The sequence below is a fragment of the Kogia breviceps genome, chromosome 8 (genome assembly GCF_026419965.1).
Source record: "Kogia breviceps isolate mKogBre1 chromosome 8, mKogBre1 haplotype 1, whole genome shotgun sequence".
Lineage (NCBI taxonomy): Eukaryota > Metazoa > Chordata > Mammalia > Artiodactyla > Physeteridae > Kogia > Kogia breviceps.
The window spans coordinates 41,539,395-41,560,161 of record NC_081317.1 but is presented as its reverse complement, the minus strand read 5'-3'; the positions used below and the strand labels follow the sequence as shown (position 1 = coordinate 41,560,161).

The 20,767-nt window shown below is 52.7% G+C and overlaps 2 protein-coding genes across 6 annotated transcripts; both read right to left on the bottom strand.

Moving 5' to 3' along the window:
- Positions 1–69: 69 nt before the first annotated feature.
- DCTN3 (dynactin subunit 3) lies at positions 70–6,865 on the bottom strand. Of its 4 annotated transcripts, XM_059071957.2 has the most exons (7): positions 6,729–6,862; positions 5,208–5,292; positions 4,217–4,303; positions 2,277–2,360; positions 1,258–1,316; positions 588–647; positions 70–396 (listed from the first exon to the last, which is right to left on the bottom strand). In XM_059071957.2, exons 1-7 carry the CDS (start codon positions 6,822–6,824, stop codon positions 307–309), a joined length of 561 nt encoding a protein of 186 aa, XP_058927940.1. In that variant the 5' UTR covers positions 6,825–6,862; the 3' UTR covers positions 70–306. The 4 variants fall into 4 exon arrangements, with proteins under 4 accessions (XP_058927940.1, XP_066897391.1, XP_058927941.1 ...); XM_067041290.1 differs by lacking the exon at positions 588–647 and having other exon boundaries at positions 70–426; positions 6,729–6,864; XM_059071958.2 differs by lacking the exon at positions 2,277–2,360 and having other exon boundaries at positions 6,729–6,863.
- A 584-nt stretch (positions 6,866–7,449) lies between these two features.
- Positions 7,450–20,765, bottom strand: ARID3C (AT-rich interaction domain 3C). 2 transcript variants are annotated; one of them, XM_067041288.1, is made up of 8 exons: positions 15,035–20,765; positions 13,861–14,268; positions 11,960–12,032; positions 9,973–10,156; positions 9,519–9,832; positions 8,748–8,930; positions 8,426–8,515; positions 7,450–7,970 (listed from the first exon to the last, which is right to left on the bottom strand). In XM_067041288.1, exons 1-8 carry the CDS (start codon positions 15,062–15,064, stop codon positions 7,870–7,872), a joined length of 1,383 nt encoding a protein of 460 aa, XP_066897389.1. In that variant the 5' UTR covers positions 15,065–20,765; the 3' UTR covers positions 7,450–7,869. The 2 variants fall into 2 exon arrangements, with proteins under 2 accessions (XP_066897389.1, XP_058927617.2); XM_059071634.2 differs by lacking the exon at positions 8,426–8,515.
- Positions 20,766–20,767: the final 2 nt, after the last annotated feature.

Below are 20,767 nucleotides of genomic sequence, written 5' to 3'. Positions count from 1 at the left end.
GGCCAACAACTCTGGCCTATCAACCTCATCCCCACCACCATACCCATACAACACCGGGAAACTAACACCTCCAGTGATCTGTACAGTTTATTGTCTTTGGAACAGGACAGCGATGAGGGGAGGGGATGCAAATAGCAAATCTCAAGTAGCCAGACCTCTGACTCCAGAGCCCCACCTGAGTGCAGACGGGTAGGCTGTAAATCCAATAAATACAGAGCTGCCTCTGCTCTGCCCTGTTACAAGGGCAGGTTGGCACAAGGCCTGGAGCCTGGCTGCCCTGGCGCACCCAAGGATGGGAAGTAGCCATCACTCCTCTGCTGGTTTCACTTGCTTGGCAGCCTCTAACTGGCAAAGTAGCTCATCCCACTGCACGAACTGCTTGGAGAGAAGCATTGTCTGGTCGCAGGTCAAGGTGAGAACGGGCATCTGAGAGAGGGAGTGGAGAGGTTTGCATCTGCCTGAAGTGTCGGGGAGCAGGGGGATAGGCAGGCTGGTTGGGATGGGATGAGAGACAGAGCTAGAAATGGAATAAAAGGACAGGGCTCTGGACAGCACTTCTCAGGGGCCTGGCTGAGCAGAAAGGATACAGTCTTGTTGTATTCCTCCAGGAGGGCCTTGGACTCCTCAGTGATCTCCACACACTGGTCCTGTGGAGCCAAGGTGTGGCAGAGAAAGGAGTTGGACAAAGCTCCCGCTCCCCACTGCCCGCCTCATCAGGGACCCTCGCTCCCCACAGAGCCTAGAAAAAGGTCATGTTTAACCGCAGTGCCAAAAGAAGCAAATTTCTAAAGAGGCACTTTCAGGCTCCAGTATGGAGCCTGAAACTGCAGTCCTAAGGCTGATAGAAGGAGGGGTGAAACACACATTTAAGCAAATATTCCTGCTAGAATATGCCTCCTTCTCCCTGTCTCCTATTTCTGAACCCTCTTTGACCTTTACACTAGGGCCTGGGAATAGTGAAAAAACAGCTCTTCCACCATAGTTAAGGACACATCATCCCCAGGAATTCATGGGTACCTCCCAACATCAATCTTCTGATACCTCCGGGTGGCCCTACTCTGGGAGGCAGGAGACCTGGATGTGACCATAGGCAAATCCCTTACCTTCTGGAAGGCAGATGGAAGACAAAGGATAAACCCTAAATTCCCCCTGAAGCTGATATCAGGGAAGCCTGAGGCTGCTTCCCCAGGAGGCAGTGGTGGGGACTAGGAGCCTCACCACCTCTACTTTCCCTTCCAGTCCTCTCCCCTCCCATACCTGCTGCTGGATGTGGATCTGGGCCAAGCGCTGCAGGCGGGCGGCATGCTCAGGAACGGCTGTAAAACACAATGCACACTGCCTAGTGATGCTTGTGCCTTCCCCCGGGACTGCTCAATAGTCTATTAGGTCTTCGGTAGGATTAGAGTATTGAGTGGAGAAGCTAAACAAACGCCAGCTTCATCGACCACTGCTTCTGGAGGTGGTGGTGTGACTCCCTGCCCACCCCAGTCTTACTCTAGGACCCAAAGGGGAGGGGAAGATGCAGGCCCCTAGAAGACAAAACCTTGGGGTTCCCAGAGTTGCCCCATACATCCACCCCAGGGCTGTGAGCAGGGTCAAGTAAAGAAAGCTTTGATTATCATGGGATCTGTTCCTTTGCTCTCAGCCCAGAGGGACCAGGTCTGCCGGGCCTAGGGAACAGGGAGCCTGCAGGTGGGCTGAGGATGAATGCCAGGTCCCTAAGCTGGCCACCTGGAATCCAACATCCAGAGCCTCAGCCACCATGCTGGGCCCACAGCTTAAGGGTGTCAGATGCTCAGCAGGAAGCTGATCAGGGGTAGGGACGGGGAGCTGGGAAAAATACCTCTAGAGACAGACAAGATGGCTATCTGAATTCAATTAAAGTCACTGTCTGCTTGTCAAAACCCAGACCTAGGGACTGCACTAGGCAGTGTGGCAGGAAGAATTCACATACATTGACACACCTGGCAGGGACTCTTACAGTAAAATCTGGGCTCTGCATTACCCTGAAGGACAGATGCTGAGGGGTGGGGTAGAAGACAGAAGAAATCCCAGAGTTGGAGGCCGCTGCCCTTACATTAGTGTCCTTAGTGCCAAACTGCCTGACATTCTGAAGCTGAGCTCTCTGCCCTGGAAATTTTAATCCCAGGGCAGGAGTCTCGTACCCCCAGGGTGAGATAAAGACAAGGAGTAGAGCTAGCCTGAGCCCAGGGAAGTCCTGCCCATCCACCCACCTCCCCAAGTAGAGTAATGGAGCTGCAGCCCCAGAGAGGTACCTTTGATATGAGTGCTGTCCAGCATGGGCACCAAAGCCTCCACCTGCTCCAGAAGCGCAACCTGGGAGAGGATAAACTGCTCCTCTGAGGCATAAACAGACAAGGCAGTGGCAGTGAAGTGATCCTGGGCACGGCCACTCCCGTGCAAGGGGCCGATGAGATGGCTGAGCCTCGAGCTTGGGGCAGCTAGTCTGCCCACTGCCCCCTTCTCTATGTGCACATTCCCGCTATCTGCCTCCACCTCTCTTGGATGCCTCTGGTCTGACCTACCTTGAGCCCAAGGAGCCTCTAAGTTCCTCCAAATCCTACCTTTCTCCAAGTTTTAACTCTGAGGCCCCTTCCTCTAGCCTCCTATCAACAAACTCAGAGCCCCTCCTAGGCCACAGGAAACAAAGTACTTCAGACTTGGGTCCCCACATGCAAGGGCTCCTGGGAAGGTCTGAAAGAGGGGATGTGGAAAACTACCAGGCAGGTTCTGCTCAGTGGATCTGAGAGGCACAGACAATTACAAGTTCCTGGAGAGCTGGGACAGTAACAGGACAGTCCAGTGAGGAAAGCAGGAGTGGGATGACCCTGTGCACAGGGGGCTTCAATGGCTGCAGAGTGGGAAGGGCATTCAAGAAGGGAGGACTGTTATGTCAAACATTTGGAGGCAAGAATGCTTGTCAATTAGTAGAGGAAAAAGGATTCATTTGGCTGAACTGGAGCAAGGAGAGTACAAGAAACAGCTAGATGGGAGGGTAGATCTGGCAGTCTATAGAAGGCTTGGAATGGCATGCTAAGGAATTAAGAATTTATCCTTGTAGGGAGAGAGACACACACACACACTGAGGTTCCAAAGTAAACAAAGTGGCATGTTGGAAATGTGTTTTGGGAAGATGATACTGAACCACATGCAAGAAGGGGAAGACTAGGGTCAAGAAAAGGACTTAGGAGACTGCAACTATTCATGTACAAGGGGATGAACACTGAGGCAGTGGTGACAGGGAGGCATGGAGAGGCTGGACTTAAGAATCAGTGCAGGAGGGACCTTCCTGGTAGCACAGTGGTTAAGGATCCGCTTGCCAATTCAGGGGACATGGGTTCAAGCCCTGGTCTGGGAGACCATGCCGCAGAGCAACTAAGCCCGTGCGCCACAACTACTGAGGCTGCGTGCCACAACTATTGAAGGCCATGAGCCTAGAGCCAATGCTCTGCAACAAGAGAAGCCACCGCAACTAGAGAAAGTGCACGCGCAGCAATGAAAACCCAACGCAGCCAAACATAAATAAATTAATTAATTAAAAAAATAATAATCGGAGCAGAAGAAGACCTCCTAAACTTGGTGTCTAAGCCACAGCAGTGGCTCAGGTATGTTCTGGTTCACCATTGTATACCTCACACCTAGGATAGTCTGAATCACAGTAGATGATCACTTTGAATGCATGAACAAACACAGGTGCTTGGCAAACCATACCTCGTAGAGTGGCTAACTAACTGATAAGCAGACATTGCTAAGACAATAGTTCCTGCCTAGAATTCTGAAATCCCAGTGCTTTCTCGCATGAAAGAAAGATGTTGAAACTCATGCCTATAACCTCACCTCTCCCAAATGCAATGCTCTCTGCCCCTACCCTTTCCTAGAAGCTCCTATGTCTACTGAGCAGAAGTAAGGAAGGTTCCAAAGGAAAATCCTAGAGGCAAGCCATAGATAGAACACTGGAGTAGCTTCCACTGTGGCTGGCACCATGGTCTGCAGCTGGCTCTGAAGTATACTGTACCCAGTGCCTACCAGAGGACCACAGGACCACCTCCAGCCTCAGTCCAGAACCAGGCCAGATTCCAGAAAGCAGCTTCCAGGGCTGTATCCAGGAGAGGGCCGGTAGGGAAGCTATCTCTGTGCCCAACTTCCCCCACAATCCACATCCCCAGATGCATATGCACATACTGTCCAGCACTACCTGCTAAGATGAACTGTAGCTTAGAGGCATCAGGTATGGCAATGCGGTCAATGTACTCAGGATCCAGGTATTTGATCAGGTCTTCAACTAGAAAAGTAGCAAGATGGAAAATGGAATAAGTTTGGGGAGTGGGGATGTGTCTTGTGAAGAGTATTAGGGGAGGTGTCAGCCTTGGGGAGACCCTTTAGTGAGGAGCTGACACCCACAGTGTCCACCAGGCCTCCACCAGGTCGCCTATCCCCACTTCCCTGTCTCTACCCTCTGATCACCAGCTGGCCAGACTCAAACTTTAAAACCCTGGGACCCTCAGCATTTCCACTGATCTGTTCTCAAGGCTGGAAGGCAACTTGCCCCTCAGTGCCACCAAGACATGCCAGAGTTTTATCTGATTTCTAGTTCCTGAACAGGTTGCTAGCTCTGACATAATCAAAAAGGACTGGGGGGCTTCCCTGGTGGCGCAATGGTTGAGAGTCCGCCTGCCGACGCAGGAGACACGGGTTCGTGCCCCGATCCGGGAAGATCCCACATGCCGCGGAGTGGCTGGGCCAGTGAGCCATGGCTGCTGAGCCTGTACATCCGGAGCCTGTGCTCTGCAACGGGAGAGGCCACAACAGTGAGAGGCCCGAGTACCGCAAAAAAAAAAAAAAAAAAAAAAAAGGGCTGGTTGAGCAAGGCTGGGGCTCTCAGTGCCTGATTTCTTTCCTGCCTCTGAACCTTGCCTGCGGAAATTCCATACTCCTCATCCCTCCTTTCCCAAGGGGACCTTTCAGGCAGAGCTCTTATCCCATAACTTAGGACATTGCCATGGGCTTGGGGTTTAACCACAAAGTAGAAAGCACACCCCAATTCACCATTTCATCAGGGCAATGTCTTCACCTGCTAGCCCCAAAGGGCAACTCCAGTGACCTACTAGGCTTAAGAGCCTGGGCAGGGAACCAGGAAGCACAGGCTTGGGAAAGAGAGCAGGCAGACACCTCATGGAAGCACTTACTCTTTTTGTACAGAATCTTCACCCTCTCCCTCTTGCTGGCGATGTTCCCCAAAGCCACTTGCACCTTGACCAGGCCATCGGCCACCTATTGGGGGAGTGGAAGTTAATCCAAGATTTACCACTTGGCTCAAGTCTTGGAAGAGATAAAGTACCCTCATTCCCTCAGACTCCCAAACCTCCTTGTCCCAGCTATCGTCCCCTTCTCTAGTATTAAAAGAGATTCAGGGCTTCCTTGGTGGCGCAGTGGTTGAGAATTTGCCTGCCAATGCAGGGGACACGGGTTCATGCCTCGGTCCGGGAGGATCCCATGTGCCGCGGAGCGGCTAGGCCTGTAAGCCATGGCCGCTGAGCCTGCGCATCCGGAGCCTGTGCTCTGCAGCAGGAGAGGCCGCAACAGTGAGAGGCTCGCGTACAACAACAACAACAACAAAAAGAGATTCAACCCTACCTTCCGGGAATCCTCAGTGTGAGGGGGAGATAATCATGTACTCCTTGGGGAGTTTCAAGTGCGACTGGGGAGGTGATGAACTACTTTAGAGTTTATGGGGCACTAGCATATACTATCTATTCCCTGTTTCCCTCCTCTTGGCTGAAACTACCTAGGCTTTAAGGGTAGAAGATGAGGAATTCCAATATTAAAGAGTTGAATAGACGGAGAGGCTATGGAAGTGAATGATCTCACACAGGTTTTAGGTTAGTGGATAAGGAATGCCAATATTCAAGGGTCAAATATATGGGGAGGCAAATAAGACTGCGTAGAAGCAGCCAGAGAGGTAGGAGGAAAATTAGGAGAATTTGCATCATAGATGTGAAAAGGGAGAGAATGTTCTGAGAAGTCAGTTCTCACATGGGACACAATCTGCTAGTGACAACTAATTCCACAAGAAGTGTACAAACAGACATCATTACCTCTGAGGCACTCAACTCCAAGGTGTGCCTGACACTCCACCTTCAGTGAAAGGTCTTTCCGTAGTTAAAAAGGGGATGGAAGGGAAACTGAGCTGCACAGTTGTTGAAATTCAGTCACTGGTGGGAAGGAGTGCCAGTCCATATCTGAACACTCAGTACCCAATCCCTTCCTCTCCTAATCCTGGCCCTCCCAGACCACACCTCTAACCCCCTGGAGCCTTCTTTAGCCACCTCCGGTCTGCCTCTTTTGGGGTCCTATGGACCTCTCTTTACACAATGCACTTAGCAATTACGCAGGGCTCCACAACGGCCGTTCCGGGCTTCAGCTCTTACTGAAACTCTAGTCAGTTTCTCGAGCGTGTCAGGTCTCCCCAACTACCCCAAGAGGGCAAAGGCGGAGTCCCCACAGTAAGCCCACCTCAGACCCACAGTGCCCTCCGTGGGAGTGGACCCCGAGGGCCCGATATGCTCCGGGAGGACTCGAACCATTGTTATTTCAAAGGCCGGGCTGCGGGCAAAGGGACTCTGGAGCGGTAGCATCCACCTCGAGAACCAGACCAGTAGACGGCTTTTGCTCTGCCCAGAGGGACCACTGGACCTCAGATAGCTCACCTTCCGCGAGCCGCGAGACCCGCCTGGCCCGTACACCCAGCGCTCCAGCTCCTCCACACGGGCCTGTAGCCGCTGCACATCTGTCACAGCCGCCATAGCTCCCGCCGCCCCGCCTCAGCCAGAAACACCCAGAGGGCGGGACGTCCGTCCAAATAAAGAAGGCGGGCCAATCCGAGTGGATGGGCGCCCCTGCCTACAGGAAGTGATGCCACGATTCAGCCCTTCGATGCCGGAAGCGGCAGGCAAGGCCGACGAAAGTTGTCAAAAGCTGTCTGGTAACCTAGGCGACGGCTACCCGTCAGGCCCTACCCTAACTTCCAGCCCCTGCTCTTCAGGACAACCTTTGCCTTTATTCCAGGGTACCAAATTCCAGGGTACCAAAGTGGTTTCCCTACCCCATTCTCCGACGTTGCACATATAAATATACTCATTATTCTAGGATTGGTCCATTCCCATAGAACAGTAGGAAGCCCCGTGAGATACCATAATCTTTTGGAGTCTTCTAAGGTTCAAGCGATTAAGTGTCATGCCAAGGACACTCAACATTGTGGCAGAATCGGGATTTGAACTCAGGCAGTCTGATTCATGAGACTGAGCTCTCCTACTCATGGCCTTTGCTATTCTGTCTTCTCTGAGAACCCCTGGCCTAACACAGCCTGTGTATACCACATAATTCCTCCTCGACCCACAGGCCCAAACAAGAAGGAGAGGAGGCACTGGAGAGGGAGGGACCGCAGCTTTATTATCCAGATGTGACCTGAGGGACATCTTCACAACACCCCAGCTCAACCCTTCACCTGGCTCCTGAAGAGAAGCAGGTCTGACTTGAAGAGGTGGAGTCCTACAGATGACATTGACACAGGGGAGCACATGAGGAGATGATGGAGGTTACCGGGGGAAGAACTCTTTGGTAGATGCTGCTGGAGTTGGCCAGGGAGGAGGTGCCCTCCTTTTGCAATGAGGTAGATGTAACATCAGAAGAAATCTCTTTGGCTTCAAGTCCACATGGCATGGTTGAGGGGGGGAGTGGCCACCTCCCAGGGCTGGGTCCCAGAATGGGCACCTTGGAAGAATGGGTTGGAGCAGTGTCTCCTCCCCCCTCAGCAATGGGGTTGCGACTCTCAATTTCAGGTGTGAGCTCTCAGGGTGAGGCGCTGGAAGGGGGCCCCATCAGGGGTGGGGGTGCAGGGTTGGCTGAGCCCTGGGAAGCTGGCACGGGCTGGCGACGGGCAAAGAGGACGCCTGGCAAAGGGGTGAGGAGATGGTAGAGGGCAAACAAGCAGAAAAAGGCGAGGCAAAGAAACAGAAGAGGGAAACAAAAGTCAGTGTCCTGATTGCTAGAACACCACACACAGAGCCCTGCCGCAACCAATGAGGACAAGCCCCTTGAGTCAGTTAGAGACTCCTGTGCCAATACAGATACCCTCCAACAGGTAAACAAGAAATATTTACACTGATACATCGGCCCATGACAAGACATCCCATGGTATTCATGCCAGAGAGGTCATGCCTTGGATCCCATGCCATGTAGACACCCCCTTTAATCCATGCCAGTATAGCAATCCCCTGAACCCCATGTTACCCATGCAAGTTTGGATATCTCTGAACCTCATGCTAGTAGAAAAAGTCTAAAATCCCCATGCCAGTGTAAATACCCCTGACCTCATGCCAGTATAGACAGCCTGCAGTACCCATACCAGTGTAGACCACCCCGTTGATCTCTAAGGCCATGTTGATACTGCTGATACCACTGCCTGCCAGATTGAGAGGCCCATCCAACTGCTCTTCTGTCCAGGAGGGGGCAGGGAAGTCACATTTTGGGGAATCAGACTTCAGACTTACAAGCTCCCCACTCCATCCCTATAGGCAGCCCCCATTCCAATTCAGCCCCACGCCTGTTATCACAGAGTCGTCTACTGAGGGATCTATATGCCCCACCTCCAATGCCTATGGGGTGATGGGTCTGTCCTCCCTCATTTCACAGGCCCTAAGCCCTCTCAGCAACAATCCCCTCCTCACCCCTCAGGGGAACCTTGCCACGGGGCAGGAAACTGGAGGGTGCACCGTGTCGAGGTGGGTCCATGGGCCCCATCAGCACAGCCCTCTTCTCTGGGGGCTCCTCTGGTGCCACCTTCTCATGCGCAGGTCCAAAGGCTAGGCCCACAGGCAGTGCCAGTCGAGAGGTTGGAATTCCGCTCTCCTCTGAAAAAACAAGTCATTTAGCTCCCCTGACCCAACCAACTCTGTCTCTGCATCTGGTTCTCCCCACAGGCCTGGGACCAAGGGAGGTCACCCAAGCTCAAGCACCAAGTTCAATCTCCCCATCCAGTTTCCGAATAGAGGCTCTGAAGCTGGAGAGCCTCAAAAGGCCAATATATCTGATTAGGTTTGTCCCAGACAATTTGGGGGATTTCCTTGCTTTTGGTTGTTAAATAAGCCAGGAAAAACAGGAGGCATAAACCACATGCAAATAGGAGCCCTCGTGTTGAATGAAGCTGCTCTGGATAAAGGACCTTTTCTTGAGTTTTAGGCCCACACCACAGTAACCCATATCCCAGAGCTCCCAAGGCTTCATTGACCCCAAACATCAGGACCCCTAAACCTGAGCATGCACCAAACCTCAGTGCCCGTCAGTCCTTACCGTCCCGATACTTCGATGCTCCCAGACCTCAGAGTTCCCACATATTAATGTTCCCTATATCTCAGTCTCCCCCTAGGTCTCAGAGACCCTCAAAGTTCAGCCGCTCTCCCCTCACACCTTTCTTTCTTTTTTTTTTTTTTTTCCCACACCTTTCTTAATGGGGCTCGGGCTCAGCTGCGCGCAGGCGTGCGCCGGCAGGCCGGAGGCGGAGCCCTGAGCAGCGCGGGGGTCGGACGTGGGCGCGGGCGTGGGCGTGGGCGTGGGCGCGGGAGGGGCGGGCCTGGGACCCGAGGCGGAGCCAAGAGTGCCCCGAGGGGACTGCCCCACCAAGCCGAAGAGTGGGGCGTTGGTGTAAGCGTGACGACGGCCTTCCCGCCGGTTGCTGTCGATGGCGGCCTGGAGCTCCCCCGGGGAGCTGAGCGCCCGCGTCTCGCACTCGTACGGGTACAGATACTTCATGTACCTAGGGGCGGACGGGGTGGGGTGGGAGGCTGGGCCCAGCTGATCAAGCCCCACCCCCGGACACGACCCCCCCGGGCCCTCCGCGCCCCACCCCCGCTCCCGCGCCTTGCTTCCACCGCTGGCGCGCGCGCTTGGCCTCACTGGGTGCGTAGGGTGAAGGCGGCCGACGTGATGGTGGTGGGCAAGCTGAGGCCGCGCGTGACCTCCCGCCACACCTTGCGGTTGATGACTTCCACCAGACCGCCCTTGGCCGTCACCAGGCGAAACAGCGCGTACAGGTCCAGCACCTGCTTCGCCATGATGGGCACACGGTTCACTGGCGTCCCTGGTCGGGGGGTTGGCAGAGAGTCAGGACACTAGAACTGAGACCCTGTCTGCGGGCATCCTCAGGGACTCGAGGAGTAGGCTGCCTAGACATGCCTGGGTGAGCCCCCGGTACAGGGCAGGACCGTCAAGAAAGGAGGGGAACAGGGAGGGATGGAGAGGTGGGATTTCAGGCAGAGGCCACAGAGCCCCCAAGGCCTCCACTGTAGCAGGAAGGATGGGAGGCTAGACCAGGGGTTGGCAAACTTCTTCTGTAAAGGACCGGATAGATGGTAAATGTTTTAGGCTTTGCAGGCCAAACAGTCTCTGTCAGAACTTCACTCTGCAACTGCAGCCTGAAAGCAGCTATAGAGGATATTTAAAGGAATGAACGAGGCTCTGTTCCAATAAAACTTTATTTACAGACTCTGAAATTCGCATTTCACACGTCCAGAAATGTTATTCGTCTTTTAATTTTTTCCACTATTTAAAAATGTGAAAAACATTCTTTTCTCATGGGCTGTTAGATCTGGCCCGCAGGCTTTAGTTTGCCGACCTCTGGGGTAGACCATAGGAAGGACTTCCTGACTGTGCTGAAGAGCCAGACTCCCCTAAGCAGCAGCCCGGGGTGGCTGCCAGAGGCGGGAGGATGGTGGATGGGAGAAGCAGCAGCCCCCGCCTCGGCTCACCGACTCCGCAGTACCCGCTGCCCACACCAGCCAGTCCTGACAAAGGGGCCTGTCTGCGCTGAGCGATGGGCCCCAGTTAATTCCTTACCGATCCCGTCCCCTTCCGCTGACGCCTTTGGACCCGAACAATTAGCTGCGGCCTGATTAATGGGGGGAAATTATCGGCCCCGCGGGATCCCCTCCCCCCCGCACAGGCAGGAGAGGAAGGCAGGGGCCCGAGGGAGGCAGAGCTGGGAGGAAGGGGGCGCTAGGATCTGCTGAGACCACCCTACCCCACCCCGCAGTGGAGGGGAGACCAGGAGGAAGGTGCAGGGAGGGGACGTTGGGACCAGAATGACCGGGCCTTCCTGGGGAGCCAAAGGACCTGGAGCCCCACGGAGGGTTCCTGGTTAGGAAGGGACCGGAAAGGGGTGCTGGGCCTGGGGTGGGGGCCTGAGGGACTTTGGCCAGCAGCTGCACTAAGGGAGGGGGGCAGTGCAGCCAGTTAATTAGCAGCTTATCAGGCCGCACTCGTGGAGTGAGTTAATTAGCTTTGTAGAGAGAGATAATGAGTCAGTCTTCGGACCCATGAATCTGGGGAGAAGCCTAAGTGATGGACTGCCGCCCAGCCTGATCCCCTCCTGGACCCTTCTTGCATTCACTTCTGGCTCTGAGATTCCTGGAAAGGAATTCCTTCTCCTCCACAGCCCCTGCCTACCCCTTGAGAAGTCCTCCCTTCAGTCTAATTCCAGACCTTCCTGATGCAGAACACCTTGGGTGTTTCCTGCCTGAAGCAAGGGGAAACTGAGGAGAGACAAGGCTGGAGGAAGCAGCAGGGAAGAGGACCAAGGCATTCCCATCCCAGTCCCCCAATTCTGGGAACCCCCCCACCCCAGGCCAGCCTCCTACTAGTTCCCCCTCCCACCCTCCCAATTGATCCCACACTCATTAACCTGCCAGTGGGCTGGCCACTAATTAATCCCTGGGTGGAGAAGGGGGGCAGGGTCAGAGGTTAAAGATGCTATTGAGGGCCCAAAGGATACATGCTGCCAAGCCCAGGCCTCTGCAAAGAGGACCCAAACTGAGGACTAAACCCTGGGGTTTCCCTTCCTCAAACCTGGCAAGTGGGGGTCCTTCCCTTACATCAACCCACTCACCCCTCTTCTGCATGAAGCTAAACAGGTCATCCAGAAATTCTTTCCTCTTGGGGTCTGCATCGAGCTCGTACAGCTGGGGAAAAACTGAGGTCATTTTCCAGCTCTGCTACCCAGCACCACCCACTCCGGGACCCTTTGGACTCCAACCCCTGGATTAAGGGTACCCAGTTGAAGGGGTAAGTAAATTCTGAAATGTAGACTTCCTGAGAGAGCATTGGGTTCTCTCCCCTGCGGGCAGGTGTGGGCACTTTTTTTCCTGATACACAGAGAGACCCCTCTACTGGCCAGTGGTGCCCTGGGCAGCTCAAACCACCCATCTGGGGAGTAGGGAAAGAGAAAGCTACGGAGGCTTAGCCTGCCTTCCAGAGCCCCAGGGAGGAAGTCAGGCTGGCGCTGTGTTCCACATTGAGGAAACCGATAGATATATCTGAGCCACTCATTCATACCTGCAAGGGCTTCTTGCTGTTTACATGTCTGTGTGCCAGGGGTGGGGATGAGGGGCAGAGATGCCTCTAACCCATCCCTCAGGCAGGGTGGATGCTCAGAAAAGCTCCTGGATGGAAACCTTGGGCCCCTCAGCCCACATATCTTCCAGGAACAGCTTCCTGCACTACAGAAGCTGCCACAGAGGCAATGGCCCTGAACCACCCAGGATCTGTAGGTTCATGACTTGAAAGGTCCAGGGGTTATCCCACCTATTCTCAGTCACCTGGAGCTCTACTTCCAGTATCAGCTCTTAAATATCCCCAAGGAGGGACAATTCCTAAAGTAACAGAGTCTTTTACCCAGAGTGACAGTCCCTGCATAATACCCATAGGTAACACTCCACCCGCCAATAAAAACTCTCAGAGCAAAAAAACACCCATAAGTAACAAACCCCAAAGACGCACCTTTAGATCTACACTCCCACAAGAACTGACCCCTATGTCTTAGATGGATACCCACAAAAAACACACAGTCAACAAGTAATAATCCCCAGAATTATACCCAGGAGAAACAGTCGCTAGAGTCACATCTCCAGAGTAACAGAGCCCCGAGTAACACTATCAGTTTTACACTAACACCACAGAGTCTAAGCATAGATTAATACTTCTGGAAAATACCCAAAACCAACACCCTACGAGTAACACCACCAGAATAGCACACCTAGAATCTCAGCCCTGCATAACATCTTCTTAATGACAGCCTAGAGTAGTGCCTTTGAATAACATCCAGATGGGTTCCGCAGGGATGAAGAACCTCAAATTAAGTCCCTGTGAGTAAGGTCTTGTCATTCCCAGCTGCACAGGAGCCCTTTAGTCACACTGCGGCTGTAGTGGCCATCACAGGCTGGGAACTGTCACCCATAGAACTCAGGCCGGGGAGAGGACATGGGTGGGGAGAATGTGACAAGGAAGAGATGAAGTGGGTATCAGCTTGCCAAAGGAGCGGCAACCTCCATTCCACTTCCAAGACAGAAGGAGACAGCCCAGGACAGCCCCACTGGTCACTGGAATATGACCTTGTGACTTGATGTGTGAGAAGGTATGGTAGTGCTGCTACTGGGATCCCCAGATCCCCCTCCCTCAGAATTCTTGAAGGCTCCTGCTCCCCTCCCACTATCCCTTGCAGCTTCACCAAGAGCCTCCAGTCTGTCAGCCTCCATGTTTCTGGGGGTCTCCTGCACCTCACAGTGTGTGCCTACGCACTTCTTTCCATGTCTCAGCATGTCTTTCTCTCCCTCCCAGTCCCCGTCTAGCCTTCAGTCTTCCCAGTGTCTCTCTCCAGGTTTCTATGTCTCTGTCTTTCCATCCTGCAGAGCACAGTGGCAGGGTGGGGGTGGGGCGGGGCTACTGATCACCTTGCTCTGCTTTTGCCCAGAGAGTAGGAAGGGGTTGGGCCTGACACTGAGAGGGTCCTACCTGCTTGAACTGCTCCTCATAGGTCCACTCATGGGGATGAGGTCCAGGGGGCTGGCTGGAAGGTGAGAGGGTGCCCCGGGTCCCTGGGTGGCTCTCCTCGGCTGCCTCCTCTTCTGCGCCGGCTTCCTCTCCTTCCTCATCCTCTTGGGCATCCTCTTCTTCCTCAGCTCCAACCTCCCCCAAGCCCCCATCAGGGGCCTGTAGGGTCCGGGATCCAGGAAAGGAAGGCCGCGGCGGCGGCGGTGGTGGTGGTGGTGGTGGTGGTGGGCGTGGAGGGGCCAAAGGCCCCACCCCCTGGGCCAGTCGGGCTGCCTGCTGTCTCTGCAGGGCCTCCATTACAGCTTCCAGGCGCAGTCCCCCCACTGGTGGGCCGGCTGGCACCAGGCGCGGCCCTGAGGAAAGGGCTGCCTGTGAGGGAGAGAATTATGCATGTTGCACCCGATCACCCGAAGCCCCCAACACAAGGGGAGGTGGTTATGGATTCAGGGAAGTGCAGGGGGGCCATAAGGAAAAAGCAAGATAGCTTTCTCAGAGGTGGACAGAGAGGTAAAAAGAGCAGGAGAGACAGAGACCAGACCCAAAGAGACAGAAACAGACATCGACTAAGGACAGGTAGAGACTGAGCGGATCAAAGAGGGTGACAAGGACCAAGAAACAGAGAGATGGAGGAGAGAGAGATCCAACAGAGAGGGAGAGAGACAATGACAGGGAGATATGGGGATAGAAATGAGAAATGGTGAGAGACAAGAGACTGAGAGGGACCAAGGTGGAGAGTGACAGAAATATCAGACAGAGACAAGAATGGAGAGACAGAGACAGGGAGAGACGAGATTGATAGAGATATCCGGTAGAGAGACCCGGGAAGGTAAGAGAGATAGAGGAGCAAGAGATAAATATCAAAGACCTGAGTGACAAGCAGTCCAGGGAGACTGACAGACAGACAGCGGCAGAGGGAGACAGAGACAGAAGAAAGAGATTAGAAATAGAGACAGGGCGAGACAGTAAATAGAGAGGGACAGAGGCAGGGAAAACAGACGGAAAGACGGGGCAGAGACGCAGAGGACTAGAACCCAGGAGGAGCGGGAACACAGGATGCCGGGGGTAGAGCCCGGGACGGGGACGGGGACAGCAGCGTCTCCACGCCCGCCCTCTGGCTCCCCGCGGCCACACTCACCAGCCTGGCGCGGCCCGCTGCCCCCGGCATCTCCACGGCGCTCCCTCAGCTCAGCCTGCCTGTCGGGCGGCCCCTGTCTCAGCTCGGTTCCTTGTGCGGGGCCCCTGCCGTGCGCTCCTGCAGCCGCGCGCTCCTCCAGCCGCGGGGCGCTCACTCGCTGCTCTGCCGGCTGCAGCCGCGGGGGCGGGACCCGAGAGGGGCAGGGCGGGCGGGGGCGCAGGGGGAGAGGCTTTGGTGGGCTCTGCCGCTTCCAACCTCCCCAACAGGTGTCTCCCACCCTCCATACAGCCAGATTCGGGGTGGGGGGAGAGGGCGCTGGAGTGCTGCTGGGAATCGTGCAAAGGAGAGTGAGGAGTCCACCACCACCGAACTCCAGACCAGGACCCCTCCCAGCCTCACAAGTCCGGGGGCGGGGGGGTCCCCACAACCGTACTCAGTGCCCGGCATCCACATACAAACATTCGTGTTCACACACCAACACACCCTGTCACAAGTTCAAGGTACACAGCCGCCCTGTCTCACATACTTGGTTACATAATTACTACAGCGCCAAAGGCCTGGACAGGCTGTGATCTGAGGGGACTCACTCTGCGGGGTGCTGGGGTGAGAGTGGAGGGCCTGAGCAGAACAGAAGCTTCTCCCCTGCCCTGCCCAGGTGCTGTCCCCAACTGCATGCACGCTGCAGTTTGCACAATACGCGCACATGGTGGTGAACTCACTTCTGCACCCACACACTCAGAGGTCTCTGAGCTCATTCCACACCGTCAGCAGGGTACACATACCACCTGCAGGTACAAAACCACACGGCTTTTAGCTCTTTTGACGTTCTATTATGGAAATTTTCAAACATATACCCAAGACGAGTGAATAATATAATGAACCTCTGGCAATCCTCAGAATTTCAATGGTGAGCAGCATTTTGCCCATCTTCACATACATCCTCCACCCATGTTTGCATGACTCCCCAATCTCTAGCTCCAGACACCTTTAGCCAACTGTTCCAGGCCCACTCTACTCCCAGTTATCCTCCAGATGCTGAGATGCTGTTCCTTAGCAGCCCTGGACCCCACTCCTCTTAAGCACCCTCATCCATTCCCCAGTTTCTTCCTGTGCGGAAGGGAATCGACCTACTAAAAGCATTGAGAGTCACCGGGAGGTGATGCCAAGTGTGTGAGTGAACAACACGCCTCTGTAGGAGTGATACCTGGCATAGGTGTGAAACTCTGCTGTGTCAAACTCAGCACTGGGGAGCACCACCTGACCTCATTCATACCCAGTGAGGCACACTGGTCTCAGGGCCAAGATTCCTCTGGGGGGCAGAAATTCAGGGGTAACTTTTGCCTCCTCCCCAACCCTCTCCCAATGAGTCTGCTCCTCAGACCCAGCTTGCCCTGGTCTGGACCACCAGCTCTTCTCACCAGGATCTTGTGGTAGGTGACAGCCCCCTGCTCTCACTGCCTCCAGCCTTGTCCCCAGCCCAGCTCTCACTGGGGCACTAAGTCCACATTCTCTCTGGCCCATCTCCAGCCAGCCACACTGAGGCTCAGTCTTGCTCACACTCCAGTGCCCACCCGCTCAGATTTCAGGTCTGACAGCCAGTCAGATCCCACTTCCACCAAGAGACATTGGTGATCCAACCTTCAGATCCAATGCCCCTGCCCCCATAGCTTGGCGTGGTATAAGTTCTCCTGGGGCAGAGTCCAGCCCCCTCCGCTGCCATCTTTCTCCAAAGCAACTCCTATGCTCAGCCTGCCTCCCCACTGCACCCCACCCCAGCTTCCCTAGCTGCTCAGAAGAGAGGAAGTGCCTGGAGAGATATGAAGGTAAGATTCCTGTTGGAAAGATAGGAACTGGCTTGGGGAAATTCCAGTTCTAAGGGTTTGGAGATTGCTTTGGAGGGGGTGGAGAGGGTCAAGGGACTTGGACACTACTCCCAAAGGAAAAGACTCAATCAAGCATAGTAAATTCACCTTTGGGGTCTGAGCCAGGAAGGTACAACTGGGAACGGCAAAGAGGAAGGAATAACCTGACTGGAACCTGGGTTCTCTCTCTCCATCTGTGAAGAAGAAAGGCTGTCTCATACCCACACATAGACCCTCTGATCCTATACCTCACAGAGACAGACAGACTGACCTAGACATCCATTAATCCAACACATACTTAGCACTTACTTTATGCAAGGCACTGTTGGACACAGGAGTAAATAAAACAAAGTCCTTATTGTATGGCATAATTCCAGTGGGGGAAATGTATATTGTGTCACATAGTGATAAGTAAAATGGAGAAAAACAAATCTGGGTTGGGGGGAACAGAAACGGAAGGGTGTCATTAGTTACCTATTGCTGTGCAACAAATTACACTCAAACTTAGCAGCTTGAAAAAAACATCTATGTTTTCACAATTCTGTGGATAGGAAATTCAAGAGTGGCTTAGCTGAGTCGTACTGTTTTTCATGAGGTTTTTCATGAGGTTGTAGTAAAAATGTTGGCTAGGGCTGCAGTCATCTGAAGATTTGACTGGGACTGGAAGATCCACTTTGCTCACATGCTCCGTTGGCAGGAGGCTGTTCTCCCTAGGTGGGCCTCTCCATGGGAGATGACCTCATACCAGAGTGTCCTCCCAACATGGCAGTTGGTTTCCCCCAGAGAGAGTGATTAAAGAGGGAAGAGTGCTTTGTATGGCCTAGTTTTAGAAGTCACACACTGTCACCTCTGCCATATATTAGTTGTTAAAAGTACATAACTAAGTCCAGCCTGCATTCAAGGGGAAGGGAATTAGGCTTCACTTCTTAAAGGGAAGAGTATCAAAAATTGATACTTTGATTGATATGGAGGTATTTCATTTTATTTACTTATTTGGTTGTGCTGGATCTTAGTTGCAGCAGGTGGGCTCCTTAGTTGCGGCTCGCTGGCTCCTTAGTTGCAGCATGTGAACTCTTAGTTGCAGCATGCATGTGGGATCTAGTTCCCTGACCAGGGATTGAACCTGGGCCCCCTGCATTAGGAGCTTGGAGTCTTAACCACTGCGCCACCAGGGATGTCCCCTGGAGATATTCTAAAACCAACATAGAAGGGCTGATATTACCCAAATGTTAAGGGAAGGACTCACTGAGCAGAAACTGAAGGAGGGGAGGAACAGCCATGCAGTCAGGAGAACAGCAGGTGCAAATATCCTGAGGTGGAAGTGTGATGTGTCAGAAGAAAAGCAAGGAGGCCACTGGGCTAGAACACAATGGCCAAGGTGAACGGTTGGATGTTTGGTCAGAGGTAACACAGACCGTGGAGCAGGTTCTTAGAGGCAGTGAAAGGACTGAATGAGATGGAAAGCATTGGAAATGTCTGAGCAAAGAGTGAAAGTCTGACTCTGGCTGTTGTGTGGAGAACCCTCCACAAGGGATGCAAGCATGAGGCTCAATTAGGAGGCCTTTGCAGTAATCCAGGCAAGAGATGATGCTGGCTTGGACCAGGGTGACAGCAGTGGAGGTGGCAAGAAGTGGTTAGATTCTGAATATGTTTTGAAGATAAACCAGGCAGGATCTGTTGATATCTTGAATGTAGAATGTGACAGAAGGGGAGGTATCCAAGATGACTCCAAGGTTTTTTGGCCTAGGCAGCTGGGTAAATGGAGGTACCCTTAACTGAGGCAGTAAAGACTACAGGAGGTACAGGATTGGGAGAGAAATCAGTTCGCATTGAACACTTTAAGTTTGAGATGCCAATTAGATGACCAAGTGGAGATGTCAAGTGGAAATGAAAGCAGTCAGATATCTGAATGTGGAGCTCAGAGGAGGTTTAGACTGAGACAAAAAATTAGGTATAAGATACATAGATGGTCCTCAAGATCCAACCATGTTGTTGCAAATACCAGGGTTTCCTTCTTTTTCATGGCTGAATAATATTCCATTGTAGATATATACCACATTTTCTTTATTCATTCATCCTTGAGGGCATTATGCTAAGTGAAATAATCAGATAAAGACAAATGCTGTATGTTCTCACTTATATGTAGAATCTAAAAACAAACAAACTCAAGTCACAGAAACAGAGAACAGATTGGTCATTGCCAGAGGCCAGGGGTGAGGCAGGGCCACGGGGAAAAATGGGTGAAGGTGGTCAAAAGGTAAACTTCCAGTTTTAAGATAAATAAGTCTTGGGGATGTAATGTATAACATAATGACTATAGTCAACAATACTATAATGTATATCTGAAAGTTGCTAAGAGAGCAGGTCTTGAAAGTGCTCATCACAGGAAACAGTTTTGTAACTATGTGAGGTGATGGATGTTAACTAAACTTGTGGTAATCATTTCACAATATAGACATACATGAAATCATTATGTTGTATATCTTAAACTAATAAAACCTTACATGTCAATTGTATCTCAGGAAAACTAGTATATAGACATATAGATGGTATTTATTTATTTATGGCCACACCGTGGGGCTTGTGGGATCTTAGTTCCCTGGCCAGGGATAGAACCTGGGCCCCAGCAGTGGAAGCATCCAGTCCTAACCACTGGACCTCCAGGGAATTCCCTAGATGGTATTTAAAGTCATATGAAATGGTTGAGATCACCTCAGAGCAGTGTAAACCTGGGAAGTGAGAGGTTGAGAAAATGAGCCAGATCTAGCAAAGGAGTCAATGAAGGAAGAGAGTAGTGTCCTGTAAGCCAAAGGAGTCTTTTAAGAGTAACTGTGTCAAATGAAAGTGAGAAGAAATAACCACTGGACTTAGCAACAGAGATGCGGAGGAGCCTGGGAGTCTAGTCCTATGTGAAAGGTAGGGATGACAAAGGGAGCTGAGGCATCCCTAATAGATGTGGGCTCTGAGCCTAGAGGCAAAGCTGGGTTACAGGGTAGGAGAAATCCTGAGGCTTGGCTTTGCAACCTGTGATCAAATGGAGAGGCCCCAGACAGGACCTGTCATGGCCAACACTGTGGTGGTGGTAAGGTGTCAGGACGGCCACCTTGCCTGGGCCTCACATTCATTCTGAGCCACATATTTAGATTTTTGATGTTGCTTCCAGATGGTTATACAGGTACTTTTGTATTTTTACTCATTAGAATATAAAATTTTTAGAATGTACTTTTACAATCATGTTCCTTCCATTTTTAATGTAACAGAATCCTAAGAAGTGAGAGGCCTGGGCCTTGCTCATCTTCAGAACAGGGCCAGGAGGAGGGTGAGGCAAGTGCAGGACCCTTGGGAGTGTGTACTTCAGGCACCTCTCTGGCCTCATCCTAGTCCCAGCCCCCCATTACCTTAGACACCACCAGATAGTGTGCCTGCTACCCAGCCCCGGGAGCCTCCACAGAAGTGGGGGGTCCTGGAAAAGGCAGACTGGAGAGAAAGAACTCCTGCTCTGGGTGGACGTGGACATGATACCCTGGAAACCTAGAAAAAAAGCAGACGGAGAATGACTATGCCTTTCAGCTCAAAAGTGGCTGCACACTGCCACCCCGTGGTCATCCAGGGCAGGAGTCCCAGGACTGTGCCCAGAACAGCACTGGCAGAGACAAGACGAAGAGCAAGACACACACAACCTCACCCAGCCATGGATTTCTGAAATTGTAGCATTCAAACCTGGTGGAGAGAATCTTATTAAACATGCTGATCTCAAGGCCTCAACCCAGAACTGATCTCTGGGGATTGGGCACAATAATCTGTAGAGTCAACGAGCCTGCCAGGTGATTCCTAGGAACACTAAAGTATATAGTAAAAAGCTGCTGTCATA